This window comes from Buteo buteo, chromosome 21 (genome assembly GCF_964188355.1).
Source record: "Buteo buteo chromosome 21, bButBut1.hap1.1, whole genome shotgun sequence".
Classification (NCBI taxonomy): Eukaryota; Metazoa; Chordata; class Aves; order Accipitriformes; family Accipitridae; genus Buteo; species Buteo buteo.
The window spans coordinates 8,570,820-8,588,488 of record NC_134191.1 but is presented as its reverse complement, the minus strand read 5'-3'; the positions used below and the strand labels follow the sequence as shown (position 1 = coordinate 8,588,488).

The window sequence follows — 17,669 nt, the reverse complement described above, 5'->3', positions numbered from 1 at the left end:
ATACTATTATGTTTGCAGTTTCCTATTTTTTGTCGTCTTATGACTGAATAACATTTTTAGTTATATAAATGTAATATACCTTGAAGTTGTGTAGTAAATGTTGTATTTAATGCTCCAGTAGTCTCTGAATGCAGTTTTAACTGTTAAACTCTCTTCTTAAGAAACTGTATTCTTAAAACCAAAATTGTAGAAACTAATTTTATTAGTAAAAGTCTGCAAGTATGTGTGTTATCTCTGAAATCCACACATGCTCTGACATACTGTTATCTCTATTTCTCTCTCTTAATATAGCTATTACACAGATCTCTGGCAGCAGATGGCTGGACTATAATGCACTGTTAAACAAATAAAACCATTAGGCATGTAATACTGCCTGGTAAACGACTGTGTGTTTAAAATGGTTTAAAACAATTAAATAGAAAATAAAGTTCATTTTTAAATTGGAATAAAATCCAAACCCCTTTCAGAATACATAAAACATCCCCTCTTACATTGTGTTTGCCATTTGAAGTCAGTCTTTTTTTATTACATTCTTGCATCTGGTGTAAGTTAATCAGTCCTAAATCAGTTTTCTAATAGATGTTTTCTGCAAGTAATCGCTCCTTTTACATTTATCTTTGTAGGAAGATTTTTGCTTTTGTAATACTCCAGCACAAAATTATCTATTGCATTATATGCTCTTTTTTCCTCATTTTCAAATTTGATACAAATGTATTAAAATTATGTTTCAACACTAGTGTCATGGCTCTGTAATTAAACTGTTTTTCAATAATTGTCAGCAGCTGAGAGATGCCATTTTGTCTTTTTGTTTTTAGATATGCCAATATTTGGTCTTTGCCCGGCTCATGATGATTTCTATTTGGTGATGTGTAACCACTGTAATCAGGTCGTAAAACCACAGGCATTTCAATCACATTATGGTAAGTGCTTAACTATTTTTAATAATTAAGCGTGAGGTTAAATCAGGATTAAGCCTGGCAATTTTTCTAAAAATTGATGGTACATAGATCATTACATTATAAATAATGTCAAAGAACATAACCTGTGTTTAATCATTTTATATACATTGTAATGCAGTTACGTAAAGATCTTGTTCCTTTTAATTTTTTTAATGCCTTCTTGAAATGCTGCATACATACAGTTCAATTTTGAAATGACATATATAGTGTATTTCACAGACAGTATGTGTAGTGTGTTTGTGTGTGTCATTTCTCCTTGTGTATTTGTACAGATTATTTTTACGCGGGTTCTGTTACAGTGTGAACCTAAGCTAAGAGCTAAACGTACAAATTTTGTTATAAAACGTAGTATGCTTCCAATGGCCAGTAAGCTTGCTTATTTATTTTCAGAAGTATCAGTTTGTGTTTGTTTTACTGGTCCGATGGTTTTGTATATAAACTCTGCTAGGAAGCTCTTGTTGTGTTGGTTGGTGTTAGCCAGTGTTTATAGAGGACTGAGAAAATGTGAAGTGCTACGTAAGTTCAAGTGCTCAGTTACTTCCTACAAACCTAACTGGGGGAGGTTGGCAGTTCTTTTCCACACTCCTCTCAAGACTAGAAATAAACCTCAAACAATTTCATGCCAATATTTGGATAGGAGGTTTTTGGAATTCAGCTTTTTGTTTCTTGAGAAATTCATGAGATGTTTTCTGACCAAGTGCTAATAAAAAAAGATAGACTTCTGAACTATTCCTTCCTCCCTCTGTGTGTGTGTATTTGTACACATTCCCTTTTTTCTAGGCCAGTGCACCTACTGATTGCCTCGGTGTTTAAAAGGATAGAAGATGCTGGATTTGGGTAGGGAGCCTCTTCTAGTGTTGAGAACAAGGGATAATGTGATAACTTTTCTTGCATCTTAAATAATCCAGCCCTTTGTCAAGAAAAGATACACTCGCTTCTGCTGCTTCCTGGAGAGTGGGGAAGGGTCTTCCTATGCTGTGCAGAGTGTGAACAACTTCTCCCTCTTTTCCACCTCTCACTTGTTTGTTTTTGTGTTATAATGCCTTATGGGTTATACCTCTACCCTTGCTGCTGGATTTGTGTCTCACAGAGTGACTCAGAGAAGAATCTGAATAGGTTTCTTACTAGTTTGCTTGTTATTCTGTGGATGACAGTACTAATAAAATTTTTAAAAACCCCCACAGTTTTCTGGACGTAAGTCTCCAGAGCTGTAGGGAGCCAGAAGAAGAAAAGGGCATCAGCTTTTCTTACTCTTTGTTGCTATAAGCCTTTGTATCAGCCAAAAGCAAGTCCACCCCTTGCCAGGGTGATTCCTCACCTGTCACTGAATATCAATTTGGGACGTCCAATAAGTTCTCCTAAAATATGATATTAAATTGATTCTGACAGTTAAAAATAAATTTATGGGGGAGGACTGGATGGTACCCAGTTCTGAGTGTTGGCATATTGAATCTTCCATCTTCAGGTCAGTAATATGGAACTGGCTCAGGTTGGTAGTGATGGAGAGCTGTGGATATCTGCAGACACTTTGGGCTGTCATTCTGAAATGAGCAGGTGATCTCTAAATACTGTCTGACAAACAGGTGTCTGTACTGTAGGAACCAGTATCCTAGTTGTTGGCATGACCACCTTATGGGCAGGTTGAAGAAACAGTTCAAGAACTGAATAGGTACGGCATTGCTTCTTGACCATGGACATGAAAACATGCGGTGTTGTAATGCTGCTTGTACCGGTGTTAAACTTGTTATGCAAAGTTAATTCAAACTCTTCTTTAAGCACTACTTGCAATTTAAAAGGGACACAGTGAAGAGAGAACTACAAAATGAAGGTATGGAAAATATGTTAAAAAAATTAAAGAATAAATACTAACATAATGTTCCTGTTCTGTATCACATTTTAGGAGTGTGATCTCTAAACATGAATGAAACCTCCTCTAATGTAAACCTGACATCAGTGGCAGATTCATACTTCGAGAGAAATGTAGGAGGAGGGGATGGAAATAACAAGGTTATTCTTAGTATTTCTTAAGCCTATTCTGAATGATGAAGAGGCTTGGTGAGGGCTGCGGCGTACAGAGGAAACAGGCGGGGTCATTCTGATGAGAAAAACAGGCTTGGGTGGGGTGACTGTCATTAAAGGACCTTAGTTTGCCAAACTAATAGCCTCAGAAAGGTAAGAAGGCTGACTTGGTGATTTTGTGTAGCGCTAGCTCTCATTGCTTTTTATCAGCCTTCACATTCTTGAAGTTCTTACGCAGTTGTCCCTTGTTTTAGCAAATTGAATGTGAGAGCTGATAAATATGGCAGGTGATTGATTACCAGGCAATGATGTATTTTTTTTTTTTTTAAACACAGTGTACTTCAGGAGAAGGAAATTGCTGAAGTCCTCAAAACACACGGTTCTTAAAACAACAAGTACACTATCATGATAGCAAGGAAGTAAACCACTCTTTGGATTCATTGCAGTCAGTTTGCCCTGAATTAGGTCTTTTATTTGTGGCATTATTTCAGGGATTGATAAAGGAGAGATTATTTCAAGTTCTGAAAAACTGCAGTGCATCAATGAGGCTGTACCTTTTTGTGATGTTCTTAGGGTCTTTTAAAGTTATTTTTAATTGTTACCAGAGAAATAGTAATCTCTTAAAATATTCTACAACTCCTGGTGGTATGTGTCGCTTGTACTTGGTGTTCTTTGAAACTTGTCATGTGGGATTTTGTTTTCTGAAGTAGTAGAATATGCTCTTTTAAAATGTCACTTTTGTCGAAGGAAGGCTAAACAAACTATTAGCTAAACCTAATGAGCTAATTAATTTCTTCCAAAGCATATTTGTGATAAACCACTTAACTAGGTAGGCTGAAAGTGCATTGCAGGACATATGCTGGCTTTTTTCCCTGGACCACAAGTAGTTAGAAATAATTAAATGTAACCTCATTCATCAGAATATTTGACCTTTTTAGTAAAATACTTTATTGATACAAATCACAGTTTTTTGTATGTAACTGATACTTTTATATATCATGGGTTTGACCAGAAGAGATATTAATTCAAAATTAAATTCTGCTTTTTGAGGCAAGCATGCGTTTGGAGTATGAATTGCCATTTTAATAATTTATTCTGTACCGTTGGTATATATGCTATCATTGATTTGTAAAATTTGGTGACGTAATTGGTATGCAAATCACAATGTGTAGGTTAGTTTTAAAAAGCAATCTAATATAATGAGATACCTGAAGGCTGCTTGTGGTATTTTTTCGAGCCTGTGTACAACAACTGACTGTCAGTACATGAACGATTTTACCCTCTTGGTCTAGGGTGGCAGTGATGCTGGGGATCTGGCAGGGCAGGAGCAGGCCAGCCAGACGGGGAGGAATTGTTTCAAGACAAATCCTCTGTTCAGTCACATCTCAGCTGCTTCATTTGTGGGGCTGGACAAGTGATTTAAGTCCTTTATTGCTACTATTCTTCCTGCTGCTTTTTGAATGGTTACGCTTTCATGGTATCAGCATCTTCCTTGGATGGCTCAAGATCAACTCTGTGGTGAAAGATGGAAAAAAGATATAATGTTCAGGCATTCAGTCTTGTGGGTGAAGCACCTGAGATTGCCTATCATGATGACCTATTCTGAGAAAACGCAGTATTTTTCTCCAGCTGGCGTATTTCTCTACACTCTGGATGATCATGTGCCAGCCTCTCCAATTTCCATGCCACATAGACCCTCTCTCTATATTTAAATCAGGTGGTTATCTTATGGCCCTGCACAGTCTACTCTCAATATATAAATTCTTACAGTAAAAATTACTTTGCTGCCTGTCAAATTGCTAACTCTCAGGCTCCTCAAGACAGCGGGATGTGCCTGTGTCCCTTTTATTTCCTCTCTCTCCTTCCCACGAAAACGTGCTAGATACGGTTCTCGTGCTGCACCGAAAGGTTGCTCTTTGAGGAAGCCATCGCGACAGTTATTTCAGGTTGTTGGTAGAAACCCTGAAGTGACGTGGTTTTGGGGCCGTATGACCTTTCGTTGGTATTTCAGCCGTTCCATGGGTTTATCGCATCTGCCTGTGGTTATCAGCCTCCTGTCTGAGGAGAGCTGCTTCTCTGCACCATCTGGGCTGCTTTGTGGCTCAGAGCGAGGAGATCACTCAGCAATGTGGAAGTAGCATCAGTGTAGAGATGTGGGGTTTCTTCCTTCTAATTTTTCCTAGGTTTTTTGCAGAGTTGTTTGTTTCCTCTGTGCCTTGGTTTCCGTAAATACAAAGTGAGGTTAAACTCTCAGCAATAATAATGAAGGCTACCTGCAAAACTTAAACTGAGAGTGCCTGTGAGTCATGTAGTGATTGTGAAAACCATTAATACGGTACGTATTGGAAAGAGACGATGATAGCGCGTTGGGCTGTTGAGTCATTAAAAAGCTATGTCTAGTGTTTTGATTAACTTCCATGGGTTTGGCATGCAGTGGCAAAGGTGAGCAGCTACTGTCAGCTTTGCTTGCTGCTGCTCTGTGTGCTGGTGGGGAATTGCTTAAGCATTTCAGTTTCCGATCAGCGTATGTTTAAACCTGAAGCATAGGATTTGGAAATGGGATAATAATACAGATTTGCCCACCTTTTGTGATTTCCAGGAGGTTGTGAGTTTGGAATAGAGAAGGTCATCACACGACCTTATACTCAGCCTAGAGAGACTCAGAGGGGCAGATCCTGGCAGTAGAGAAGAGATGTTCACTTGTGTTACTTGGGTCCATCCTGCAAGTCAGTGTAAGGTCTCTTGTGAATCTCCTTCATCTAATTGTGTAACCATACACCTTCCTCTCTCAGCCAGTTCTCACACCCACCTTTAGTTAGCAGGTTTACTACTTTGGCTAGTCATAAGGGGATTTTTTTGATGTTGGTGTTAAGTGCTTGGATTTGAAAAACTGTGATATTTGTTGTGATTTTAATTGGGATAAATGATCCGATAACTATGCCTGCCAATATGCTGTTGTATTTTGGATGTTATATCATATGTAATTTAAGTATTACAGTCCCTGCAGCGTTACATATTTGAGTTCTTCTGACATATTGTGAATTGAATATAAATTTGTCCTACCCTCTTCTGTTACCTTGAAATTGGCAGCAGCTAATTGTTCTGAAAAATCTAATGTCAGTACTTAATATTTTTAAATTTTATTTTTCGAAGTTGTGCAGATGTTGCTTGTTTAGGATAGACTAGAAAGAGTGTTTAGCATGGGTTACAAAGTCAAAGATAAAGTGTCTGTACAAGGCAGCATTTGAAGCAGAGAGGAAAAGAAAAGAATGTACTGAATCTTGTTCCAAAGCCATTGGACCTGAGGATTGGGGGGTTTGTTGTTGGGTGGGTTGTTTTGTTTGGGGGAGGGGGGGAGTGTTGTCTGGTTTTTGGGGTTGTTTTTGGGGGTTTTTTTTCCCCTCATAGGAGATTGCCTGAGCTCATCCATGTTTTGGAGGTATAAGCCTTCATTATGGCCTGCATACTTTTGGCAGCAAGCAATTTGTTTCAGTAATTAAGTGTCCACTGTTCACTGATGTCTTTTTAAAGCAGTATGAAAACATTTTCTTGGGTATCAGTAATCTTCTGTAGTAGTCTAATAACCAAAATAAAACTTGAATATTATGCGGTGTGTCACAGATGTGCTGGAGTAATCTGCCAAGCATATTGCCAAATGTGCACAGGTGGCATTTGGCATATTATGGCTCGAGTTAATGTATATGATTTAACAAATTATCATTGGCAGCTTCAGCAGCTTCTGTTTAAATACATAGTCCTCTCACAGTAGTTCGCGCAGTCCAGGTTCCAGCAGTTGGATATTAATCTCCGGGTCCAGCAACAACTAGTTTAATTTCTTGGCAGAGATTTGTGAAATTCTGTAGCTTTTGCAAGAATCAACTTGGCATATTCCCAAAAGGGAATGGGCTCAGAGGTCAGCACAGGATTCATTTCAGAAAAAAATGTTTCAGCTGATTATTTAGTTATTTTTAAATAATGCATAATTAAATACAAAAGTATTACCACCTGGAAAGAAACTCTGTAAATATATTTCGGGCTTTGAAATGTGTACCCCAAAGCCATTAGCTGAATACCAAATGTGCCATGCAGATTTTAAGGAGCGATGAAGTTAGGTGCTGTGGTTAATTGTAACGTCACAAACGGTTCATGTGCAGAAGGTTATTTTTGTAAGCGTAATGGCTGTGGTCTTTGTTTATTGCATGAAAGCATAGGGAGTCTGTTTGAAAAGTTGATGGCAGTTTTCTAGTAAAACGTCCTCCTTTTTTGTGGGTACATTGGATTTGTCAAGCTCTGATTGAAGACATAAAGCAATTTTAAGTATTAGCAAACAAAAAATGTAATATTCAGCTTCAGATTTAAAAAAGAAATTGATTGTTCAGTTTACCGCTTACCATGTAACTCATGTTATTCTACCTACAGCACTGTGTGTGCTAAAATATTACAACCTTACAAGTGCTTTTGTGTACTTTTGGCTTTTCGTACCTTTGGTTAGCATGAATCAAATTTCATACTGTTTTGCTGTAGCAGAAGACCTACAAGCAGAAATCCTTGTGGTTTATTACTGGCAGAATATCTTCTTATTCTATTTCTAAAATGTTAAAGTATTTAAAACAAGTCTAACATACAAAATTATACAAGGGTTCCATGAAAACCCTGTTCCTTTATAGTGATCTCCTTGCTAGGTACTTGGAGATGGGGACTGACTGCTCCCTTTTCAAGGTAAACATTGACAGGGGAAGAACAAGTGGAAAGAAAGAAAAACAAAGATATTTATCTTTGTGGGAAAACAGGAATCAGTGCTGCGTTCACTGTGGCTTACAGAAATAGTTGTTCAGCAAGAGGGAGAAAGTTAGTACGTTGATGAATGGATTGAAGTAAGATCTGAAGAGAACAAATAGTTCTAATAAAAAGTAGCTGTTGAGTGTATTTGGAAGAAGCCAGCTGGGGTAGTCACATCAGGTCTACAATTAAAAGTGATTGACAATGGGAGAGTTAAGCGGTCTAAAAGTCAATGTTAAGTTTCACCATTCAGAACTCATTTTGAATGATCAAATGGCACGTGGAGCAGAACACAGCTGTCATAATCATCGTTTCAGATTTTGTGCAGGTTCAGGGAAGGCGGTTCTGCATCAGCTTACGTGCTCCACATCCTTGGAAGGTTTCCTTCACAGTTAAAAGGGCTCTTTCTAATGCCTAAGCCACTCCTTCAAGCTGGAGCTCAGCCAGAGGAGGTGGCACACATCGGGAGGGCAGGCCGTGGGCACGCAGGGTTTGGCACGCAGCCCTAAGCTGAGTGCAGAAGAATGAAGCTGCAACCTGTTTAAGAGCTGGGGAGGTGAAAGAAGCCTGAACCGGAGTAAAAAAGGGCAGGATTTCTGCCATTGAGGAGGAGAGTTGGGAATGTGTCAGAGCCATCGAGGTGTGAACTTGGGTGTTGGAAGGTGGGGTTTAGAAGTGGTTTAATTTCAAAAGCTAACCATATGCAAATCAATTATTTATAAGGACTTCCTCATTTATTTTGGGGGGAGAAGTATGTGTTCTGATGAACTGTATAGATTATTCCAAGAACTGCAAACCTCAGATGAACACCACAGCACTTCATTATTCCAGGGAGGAGTATTCTGGGAAGCTTGTAAAACAATGTTGAGTATTGAACTGTCACGAAGAAAATAGTTTGGGTTGGCTTTTGTTGCTTTTTTTTTTTTTTTCATGGAAGCACATAGTTTCAAGTTGCACAGACTGTACCCTCTCATCCCACCAGCCGACTCGAACTGCCGCATTTGGAAGAGAGAGGATTTGCACATAGTCTCTTTTTCTCTGCAAGCACAGCTATAAAGGTCAGGTAGGAAATCTCATCAGTAACCATCAGTTACGTTAATTTTTTTTTGCCAAGATACCACGGCTCCCAGCACAGAGCTGTGCAGCACCTGGCTGGGGCAGCAGTGGCCAGCTAGCGCAGGCAGGAGGGTGTCAGCTTTGGCAGGGCTGGTTCAGCGCAGCTAGAATTAAGTGGTTTGCAGTCTTGGTGGGTGTGTGTCCAAGGAGGGGAAAGAGAGGATGCGGGGGAGTAGCTAAAAAGGGAAATGTAAAATGAAGAACTTAAGTAAAATACGTATAAAAAGAAATAGATGAAGACAATAAGGAGGAAGCTAAATAGGAATGTAGGAGAAAATGACCTTGTGGGGGGAGAACGAAGTAGGTACGGTGCTGGTTTTATTACTCTGTACAGAGGGGGAAAAGTGGAAGAAAGGAGGAGACATTTAACAGGGCAAAACAGACAAAAGCTTTTTCACTAATTCTTCCTCGTAGTGTTTTGGCTGCAATGCTGCTAGTGTGGTTTGTGTAACAACATGACATTCCTGGATTTTGCACATTTTGGTGGAGGGTGGGGGGAACAGCAGTGTGTCCTACTTGAGACACCTTTCCTGGCTTTATCGGGCACTGACCATCAAGGAAAGAGATGAATATGTGCATGCATGTGCACTTATTAGTAGGTCATCTTATTTTGTTTTCTTATACATCCCTTTTACTGTTTCTTGCTAGACTACTTACACTTCTTTAAAATTCTCATTTTCTGTACTCTAAATAGTATTTTTTTAGAGAGTAGGATGTACGTGTAGCTTTCAGCAGCCTTTGCAGTAAGAGGAATGCCCACCAGCTCTCTACAAGTGGAGAAAAAAGGAGGTAGTGTACTAGACAGAAGAAAGTTATCCATGCTGGACCTACATAAAAGCAGTGTTTTGTAGGAACTTCTTCATCTGCTGCCTCAGGAAAGGTAGGCAGCATTATGAAAGCTATATTCTCACCTAGAGCAATAGTGCACCAAATGGTAACCAGGTGTGTGAGTGTTGTGCTTTTGGAAAAACTTGAGACAATATTATTCTTATGCCAAATTAGAAGAAATCAATAACACTTTGTTTTTAGGCACAGCTACAAAGTAGCTGATACCTAGTTTACTTGGCATTATGTCAAGTAATTTTCACCTGTTACTTATTTACTCATTTTTGCTCAACAGTTTGCTGGCTTTTTAAAAACAAACTTGCAGGCATTGACATGATACTGCTTTGGTTTTTTTTTTTCTTCCATGCAATATGATACTCTTAAAATCTAATGTGATACACATCAAGTCTAGAAACGTGTGTTTTTTAAGATATTGCCAGAAGAGGGAGTGTATAACACTTTGTATACAATGAAACCTTAAGTTTACTGATGAATAGCAATCAATAACCATGTGATTTACATAACAAGTTAAGAAAAAAATTGCATGCTGAAATTCACTTTCAAAAGAGCATAATTAATGCCAACTTTTTAAGCTCCTCATTAGGCTTAATTCAGTTTAGCACTAAATAATTATGTCCAAGTAATGTAAATGGCCTTGAAGTCAATTCATATTCCTAAATGTTCTGTTGTGTCTACCCATAAGAAAGATTCAAACAGCTTTCCAATAGCAGTCTTGGATTAGCTCTTGCAGTACCCAGCTCTGTAAGAGCTCCATAACAGTCTGAAACTGGAAAACAGTTACAAATATATTTTAAAAATGTAGAAAATAACAAACAAATAGATAAATTTGGTAAGAAATTTTACATAAGTCTGTGATACTATTATTGACTAAATAGGCCATCATCAGCTATCTTGGGCACTAACATCCAAAATACTTCCAAACCCTGTTATCTGCTGTTGATGAAACAAAGCCATAAAGTAGTGTTTGTATAGAAAATCAATATTTTTACTCTATAATTTATGTAGACGTTCCTCCAGTTTGTCATGCAGCAGGGCAACAGGTTAATTCTTTGAACAACAGCAAAGTGATGTAGGAGAAAAAGCCATCAGTGTGTCTAATATGTAAACTCCAGATAAACTTTGCCTATTCTGCTGCCTCATACAAGTTCTGCAACGTCTGAGAGCACTGCTGGCTGCCAAGATTGCAATTACATTTTGTTTCCCCAGGTTGTATTAGAGAAAGAAGAGCCATCATCAAGAGATTCTTGTTCTCTTTTCTGTCTTCTGTTCCCCAGATAATGAGTTGCCCATGTTGGTATGAAACTCTCACTCTTTACACTGCTTTGTAAAGGATGCAATTAGACCAGGCTCCTGGAGAGTTGAAGCAGTTCCTACATAACTGAGTTTTTCCTCATTGTTTGGCAAGGTTGTCAGAAAATCTTTAACTCACAATTCTATATAGAGTAGCTTTTTGAAAGGAGGCCTCTTCTTTTAGCCTGATCACCTTCTTATGTTTTTACCCCATAAGATTTTCTTCCTCCACCAGGCAGAAGTATTGTGCCATGTCCTCTATGTGTGACCCCGCTGGCTGCAAAGAACCTGTTTGTCGTGTCTGGCGGTAGGAAAAGCCCTAGTTTCTGTGGTGCGTTGCGGCTAATTCTGTGGGTTAGGTGGAAGGTGTACCCCTTTCAGTGTGCCCTTCTACCTTTGAACCTGAAATTTTCAGATGTTTGTGGATTATTTCCAGAGCTGGACTTGAGCTGATCAGAAGTTTTGTGTGTTATACTTTGATAGTTTTAAGAGCTGTTCATTACTGTCCATAGATAATCATATGGAATTCATGGCTCCTCTCCTTGCTAAGAGGAAAATTGGCTGTCTCCTTTGTTACTATGTGGCTGAAGTCTTCATTTGAGTGTGTAGGCTAAGTATTTTGATGTTCTGCTGTTTTAGGGTAGACTTAGTGAAGTAATTGTTTTCTTTTTTTTTTTTTTTCACTTTTCTAGATCATAATGAGAAGCCTTACAGTACTTTGTAAGGTTCTGACCCTTCTCATCATTGGCATGGGCCTAGCTAGCACTCATTTTCTTCAGTTTCATTTTGGCTTACAGCCTCTGACAAGCCACATGTAACCATGTATATGCCTGGAAGCGTGCCATGTTGGCCCTCTCCTGGCCTCTAAGGTCAAAGGAAAGGTTTTTAAACTGCTACAGTTCAGTCCCTTCCCCGTTATAGTGCCAGCTACTCTTTGACCAAAGGTCATCATGTGGGTCACAAAGCTATCCACCAGCCAGCTTCTAAAAATACCTGTGACTGCTTTGATAGCCATAGAAATGATATAAACTTATATATGTGTGTCATATTGCAAGACTTGATGCTCACATCTTGATTGTCATGCATTGAGAATGACAGCCAGCGTCACTTAAATTTGGTAGTGACCAGTTCCTTTCTCAGCCCAACCCCCCATAGGATCAGTCAGTGTTCAGAATGAGGATGAGTACTGACCTTTAGAACCATACCTATCACCTTTGTGATCACAAGAATGTACCCAGGGAGGCTGGAGGCTTGGCAGATAGTTAGGACGTGCTGAAAGCCCTGATGAGCTCCTGGGCTGCTTGCTGTTTCCTCTGCCCTCCTACAGTTGTCCACGTGGCAGTGGTCCACAATAGCTGTGGCTGCACGCTTGAAATCTAATGTACTTAAATGTCTTTCTGTTTTTAAGTCCCTGAAAATGGCATAAGTCTATATAGACACCTTCGCACTCTGTGTGTACACATGTGCTATATGGGTAGCAGTTATATTTTGTATTTCTGGTATAAACAAGCACATTGTGTAAGTGGAGTTGATACTAAGGCATAAAATGCAGTCACTTGAATGTGCACCAACAAGCCCGTCAAGTTGTTCCTCTGTACTCAGTCATCCATTTTATTTTGGGCTTGCTCCACTCTTCTGAAACCAGAGGAACTTCTAAGCATGCCCACTTCGAAAAGAAAACGCCAAAACCAGAAGTCTTGCCTGATATGTGTTACAGAAAACACAAATATAAGACACTCTCCAAAGTGGCAGCTGCTAGAGAGAAAAATCCACTGATTTTGAAATCCATTGCCCTGTGGTTCTGGAGGTTCAGGGAATTTAATTCATGATGGTACTTCAGAGCACTCGTTTCCAGCTTTGGTAAAAAAGACACCCACGGCCTTAAATACAAGTCAGTAGCACTACTTTTTATACGATTTTGCTGCTCCCTTCACTAAGGCTGGTTTCGTGGTGTCACATAGCACACTGCAGGGTTCTTTCTGTGCACCCCCCATAGCAGCAAAGTCGGTTTTCCAAGTAACCACACTGGAGTTCTCAGTTGATCAGCTTTGAGAAGTTTGGTGTTGACTCAAAGCCCTTCATTCTCTTCCTTCCAGGAAGAATAATAATAGTAGCCAGTAACCAAACAATCCCTTTAAAGCATAATATTTACAACAAAACCATCTTAGGCAGTACTAAATGTAAACATAAGCAGGCTGCAGTGTAAGCAAGCCCAGCTTATGCAGTGTTGATATCAATCAGATGAAATTCCGTGGAAGTCTAAATTTTCTTACGTACCCCTCAAAACTTCTAGGAAGTGGCAGACTAATCATGACTGCAGCTCACAACCCCCTTCTTTGTCATCCCCAGTTGCTTAGGCCTCCAGCCTGTTCCCTGGGATCAAGTCACACTTTAATTCTTGCTAGTCCTCGCTCTGTTAATTGCTAGCTTTGGCACAAGAAGGCATGTGGTTTGTGAGACTGTCAGGTCTTTGGACGGATGGGTTTGCTCTTTGTTACAGAGAGAGCAGATGGTGCGAAGGCTTGAACTGAGCGGTCAGGATTGGGGGAGAGGGCAGGAACGCTTTTTGCTGTGGCAGTATTAGCTCGTACCAGCCAGCTTGCAGTGATTGTGAAATTGGTGCCTGAGATTGCTGAATTTTGAGAAAGGATAAATGAGTTATTTCATGTGCAGTGGAGATAATGAAGCCTGGTCGTCTGTGGCTTTGTCCTGTGTGTTTTGCCATCTCTCTCCCTCCTGTTGCAGCACCTCCTGCTCTGTGCACGTACATAGCTTCAGGTTTTGTGTCATGTTTTGCCTTTTTTAATTTGCCTTCCAGTTTAATAAGACATATGCATGCCACAGCTAGGCTGGAGTGTGCACATGATGATCGGCCAATGAAGATCTTGCTGCCTTCCTTCTGTAAGAGCACTGAGAGGTCCCACCTTTGCTGTCTGAATCCTGATTTTAAGGCTAATGATAAACCCCAGTATCTTTAGAACCTTTCTCAGCAGGGGGGTGGGAGGGCACACCATCTCAAATCCAGCTCTTCAGTTTTCTTAAAATGAACCTAATTACAAAATACAGAAGTTCTGTGCTAATACTAAAATTTAGACAAGTGGAAGGAGACATGGTAGAGCTGCATTTATCTCACTTCACAAAACCAGACAAGAAAGTATAATGTAAGTAAAAGATTAAAAATTCTCTAGCCAATCTTAAAAACAATTTTCTTGGCAATGCAAAATATGCGGAATACTTCAGGTTGTACAATGATCCCCCGCCATTTCTTAACATTCTGCAGTACTCGTTCATACTAGGGAGCTACTGTATGTGTGTGCATAGTGGTAGCATCACAAATGGTGTAAGTATCTTTTCATGTTACGTGTGTTCAGTGAGGAAACAAAGAAAGGACAGGGTTGATGCTGTTCTTTACGTTATCTTGAGTAGCAGGAAGCAAACTTTCTTCCATTGCAATGGTTTCAACACAAGTCAAGGTGTCTGTCTTGGATGCTCTGGCAACACCAAAGACCTGGAAATTAGGTTCTCTGCAGTGATTCGCATTGAACTGCTTCTCTCCCTTCTGCCCTGCCTGCGCTGTCCTTCTGATGTTAGAGCAGGAGTGTCGTCACTCCAGCCTCATTCCCTGGGAGCGAGCAGTGTGTGCAGGTGTATGTCCCTTTGTGTATGTATCTGCACGAAGTATTATCACAGCTTGCAGGGCTAATTTTAGGCCTCTGAACTCGGGTATTAACTGATGGTATAAGTGTTTATATTGAATCTAACGATGTTAGTGTTGTGGGGATTTTTTTTTTTTTAAATGACTTTAAGTAGTGTTGATAGAAAATAAAACTTAAAACCTCTTGTGATATTTAGTCCCAGGAAAAGAATTTCATCATTTCATTGCCTTATATAATGGGTTGTTTTTACTGTATTAAGTAAAATTACTTCTGTATTTGTCAGAGTGCACTTGCAGCATATGATTTAACTGTGGCACATGCACAATCCCTTTCAAGGTGAAACCCCATGAATATTGACTGTATAAAGTTACTTAGAAGCCTTTAGTCGCTGGAAAAGAGTAAATAAAAACAAACGCACAGATTGAGACAGTTGGCATATATGCTACTACTATAACATAAGCAAGCATAAAATCCCATTGCATTCTCTCTCTGCCATTGTGTGCCTTCCTGTGGGCTGTTGTCATTTTCTCCCTGTGTGAATGTACCGTCATGCCTCTCCTTTCCATTCCAGCTCCTGCCTTGATGCCCAGCTGCTGGGGTTTCTTACTGGTTGGGTTCTTTGTCCTCACTCTTACTCAGAAGGAAGACAGCTTTCTGTATTGTTCCATGTGGGAACTGAAGTGCCTGGTCTTGGTCCGTTTATTTGTGGAACAAGCAACAAAACAGAAGTTACTTGCCCTCTTGGTCCTAGAATGAGAGTAGGCCAAATCAAAGACTAAAGAAGGATAAACTCTAGTTTTTAAGACAACAAATACATCAGTGCTCGTTCCCCACATGGTAGTTTAAAGTCAAGAATTTTGTGAACCACTAAAATCTGTTGGAGACTTACCCAGTTTTAATTATGGGTGTCAAGTAGAAGAGCGTACAGTAGAAACAACTCCTCCAAAAACATGCATGCCTCTGGTACTAATTTTAGCAATGGAAGGAGATGTGTTTTAAAAAACAGCATAATCCAAGGAAATGCCTTTGTATTCCTGAGTTGTCCGTAACAATTAATGGGTAGGTGACTTGAGCTGTCAACTTCTCTTGAAATTCAGAGCAAGACCTGGTTGCTGTTTCATATTCTGAGTGCATAGACATGGGAAGGTTAGTATTTAGCATTTGTGGTTTAGGATTTAGTATTCATTTTTAAGCTTGTTGGTGGAAACAGTAGTCTCCTGGTTTCTGTATGTTACTTGAAAAAAAACAACCCAAACAAAACCCAGTCTGCTGAAATGGTGCTCCCTGCTTCTGTTTAACTCTTCTTAATGAAAAGAAAGTAATATGCTAGCACATCGATACTAATACACAAAGGCGTTTGTACAAGCCAACTGTCTTTCCTCTTGGCAAACTGTTTATTTTAGTGGAAAAAGTGATTTGCTTGGTTTTAAAGATGAATTGGGGAGTAATTCGATAAGTGAGGAAAGACCAGAAATTTCAGCTTTGATTATGGTAATTTAAAACGAGCAGAAGCCACAAGCTGTTTCTTCCTGTTCTTTTTTTATCAGCAGATACACTGTAATTCTTATGCGTGATTACTTAGGAAATAGACCAGAAATTGGTAATTTGGTAAAAATTAAATTTTTAGTATCCATGCGCTGACTTTGGGTGGAAATCAGACCTTGACGTTCAGACCTCAGAGTCTGGAAATGTAGGATGTCGAGACCTACCTGGAAGTTCAGAACAGTAAATACTAGAATGAATTTTTGCTGCTGGAGAAGCTCACCGGAGTGTCCTCGGGTGCGGTGCCGGGGTGGCAGGGGCCATCCCCTCCCGGCCACCGACAGCCCAAGGAGCTGCAGCTCTGGGGATACTGGTGCCTCCAGACTGGGCACTGGGAGCTGCCGCTTTTCTGCCGCTTTTCCCCGGAGCTCGGCTCTAGGAGTACCCGACCGGGGGGACGCGGGGGGCAGCCTCGGCTCCCTGGTCGTTTCCCCGCAGAAACTTGAAAATCCCCCAAAAGCGCTCTGAAGCCACAGCTCCGGTGGGGAGAGTGCAAGGGGAGAAAATGGTAATAAAAGCGTCGACAGCCAACTGCAGTGCTGTCGGGCCTCTAGGTAAATTGGCAGCTGTTAATCAAAGTGTTAATTACAGAAAGAAACCATTAAGAGCATGTTCGTTTTAGCTTGTTTTCCTAGGCGCGCTCATCCGTGTAATTTATAAATCAGAGGGCAGATATATTCCTTGTTACGGCTCTGCGGATGGCTGGCCGCGGGCAGGATGGTCTGTGCCGCTATATCTCGTCTGTGGAGGAAACGGGAAACACAGGCGCAGCCTGGATGTGTCAAGTGCGGTTGTGTTTTTATTTAAAAGGTTAAACCTGCACAAACATTTTAGGTAGCACATCCTAATTACAGCATTGCTCCATTCTTTCAAAGTGAAATGTGAAAAGGCTGGTTTATTTAATTTGAAAGACATTATTGTGCAAGCACGGTAGGTTCGTGCCCTCATTTAACTATATTAGTTATTTCTCTGAGACTTTGCTGTGCTAATGCTGCAGTAAAATTTTAATTAGTGTATAGTTAACGTGGTCAGTGTTTTTAAACATGAAAACGGTTGTTTCACACCAATTTTGATTGACTAGTGTTAATGAAATAAGCTGTAGGGAACCTTTTTTATAATTGAAAAATGACTAATGCCTAAAAATGTTAAATCAGGGTAAAATAATGTAAGGATCTGACTTAAAACAAGAAACAAATTATTTATTCTCTGTTTTCCATTGGTGTTGCAAATTGAGTATTTATGTTCCAAGAGATTTCAAAATTTGGAAAGTTATTTGGCTGTTGAAACATCTTTTAAAAATATTGCAATTCACCCTACCACAAGTTTGCTTCCTATCTTCCTTTTGCATCTTGAAAAAGTTAAAAATTTTGTGTTTAAAACCTCAGAACAGAACACGGGGTGTTAGCCATGCAGGCAGAACCCCAGCCTGGATCCCTCATACTGTTCGCATTTCTCTGCAAGG

The 17,669-nt window shown here is 39.8% G+C and overlaps 1 protein-coding gene across 3 annotated transcripts in view; it reads left to right on the top strand.

Moving 5' to 3' along the window:
• The window catches only part of ATXN7 (ataxin 7), an 89,055-nt gene that overhangs the window by 49,916 nt on the left and 21,470 nt on the right, over positions 1-17,669 (top strand). For all 3 annotated transcript variants that reach the window (XM_075052985.1, XM_075052986.1, XM_075052988.1), the window contains one exon: positions 816-920. In XM_075052985.1, the coding sequence (XP_074909086.1) occupies positions 816-920 (105 nt within the window). The remainder of the gene's footprint in view (positions 1-815; positions 921-17,669) is intronic.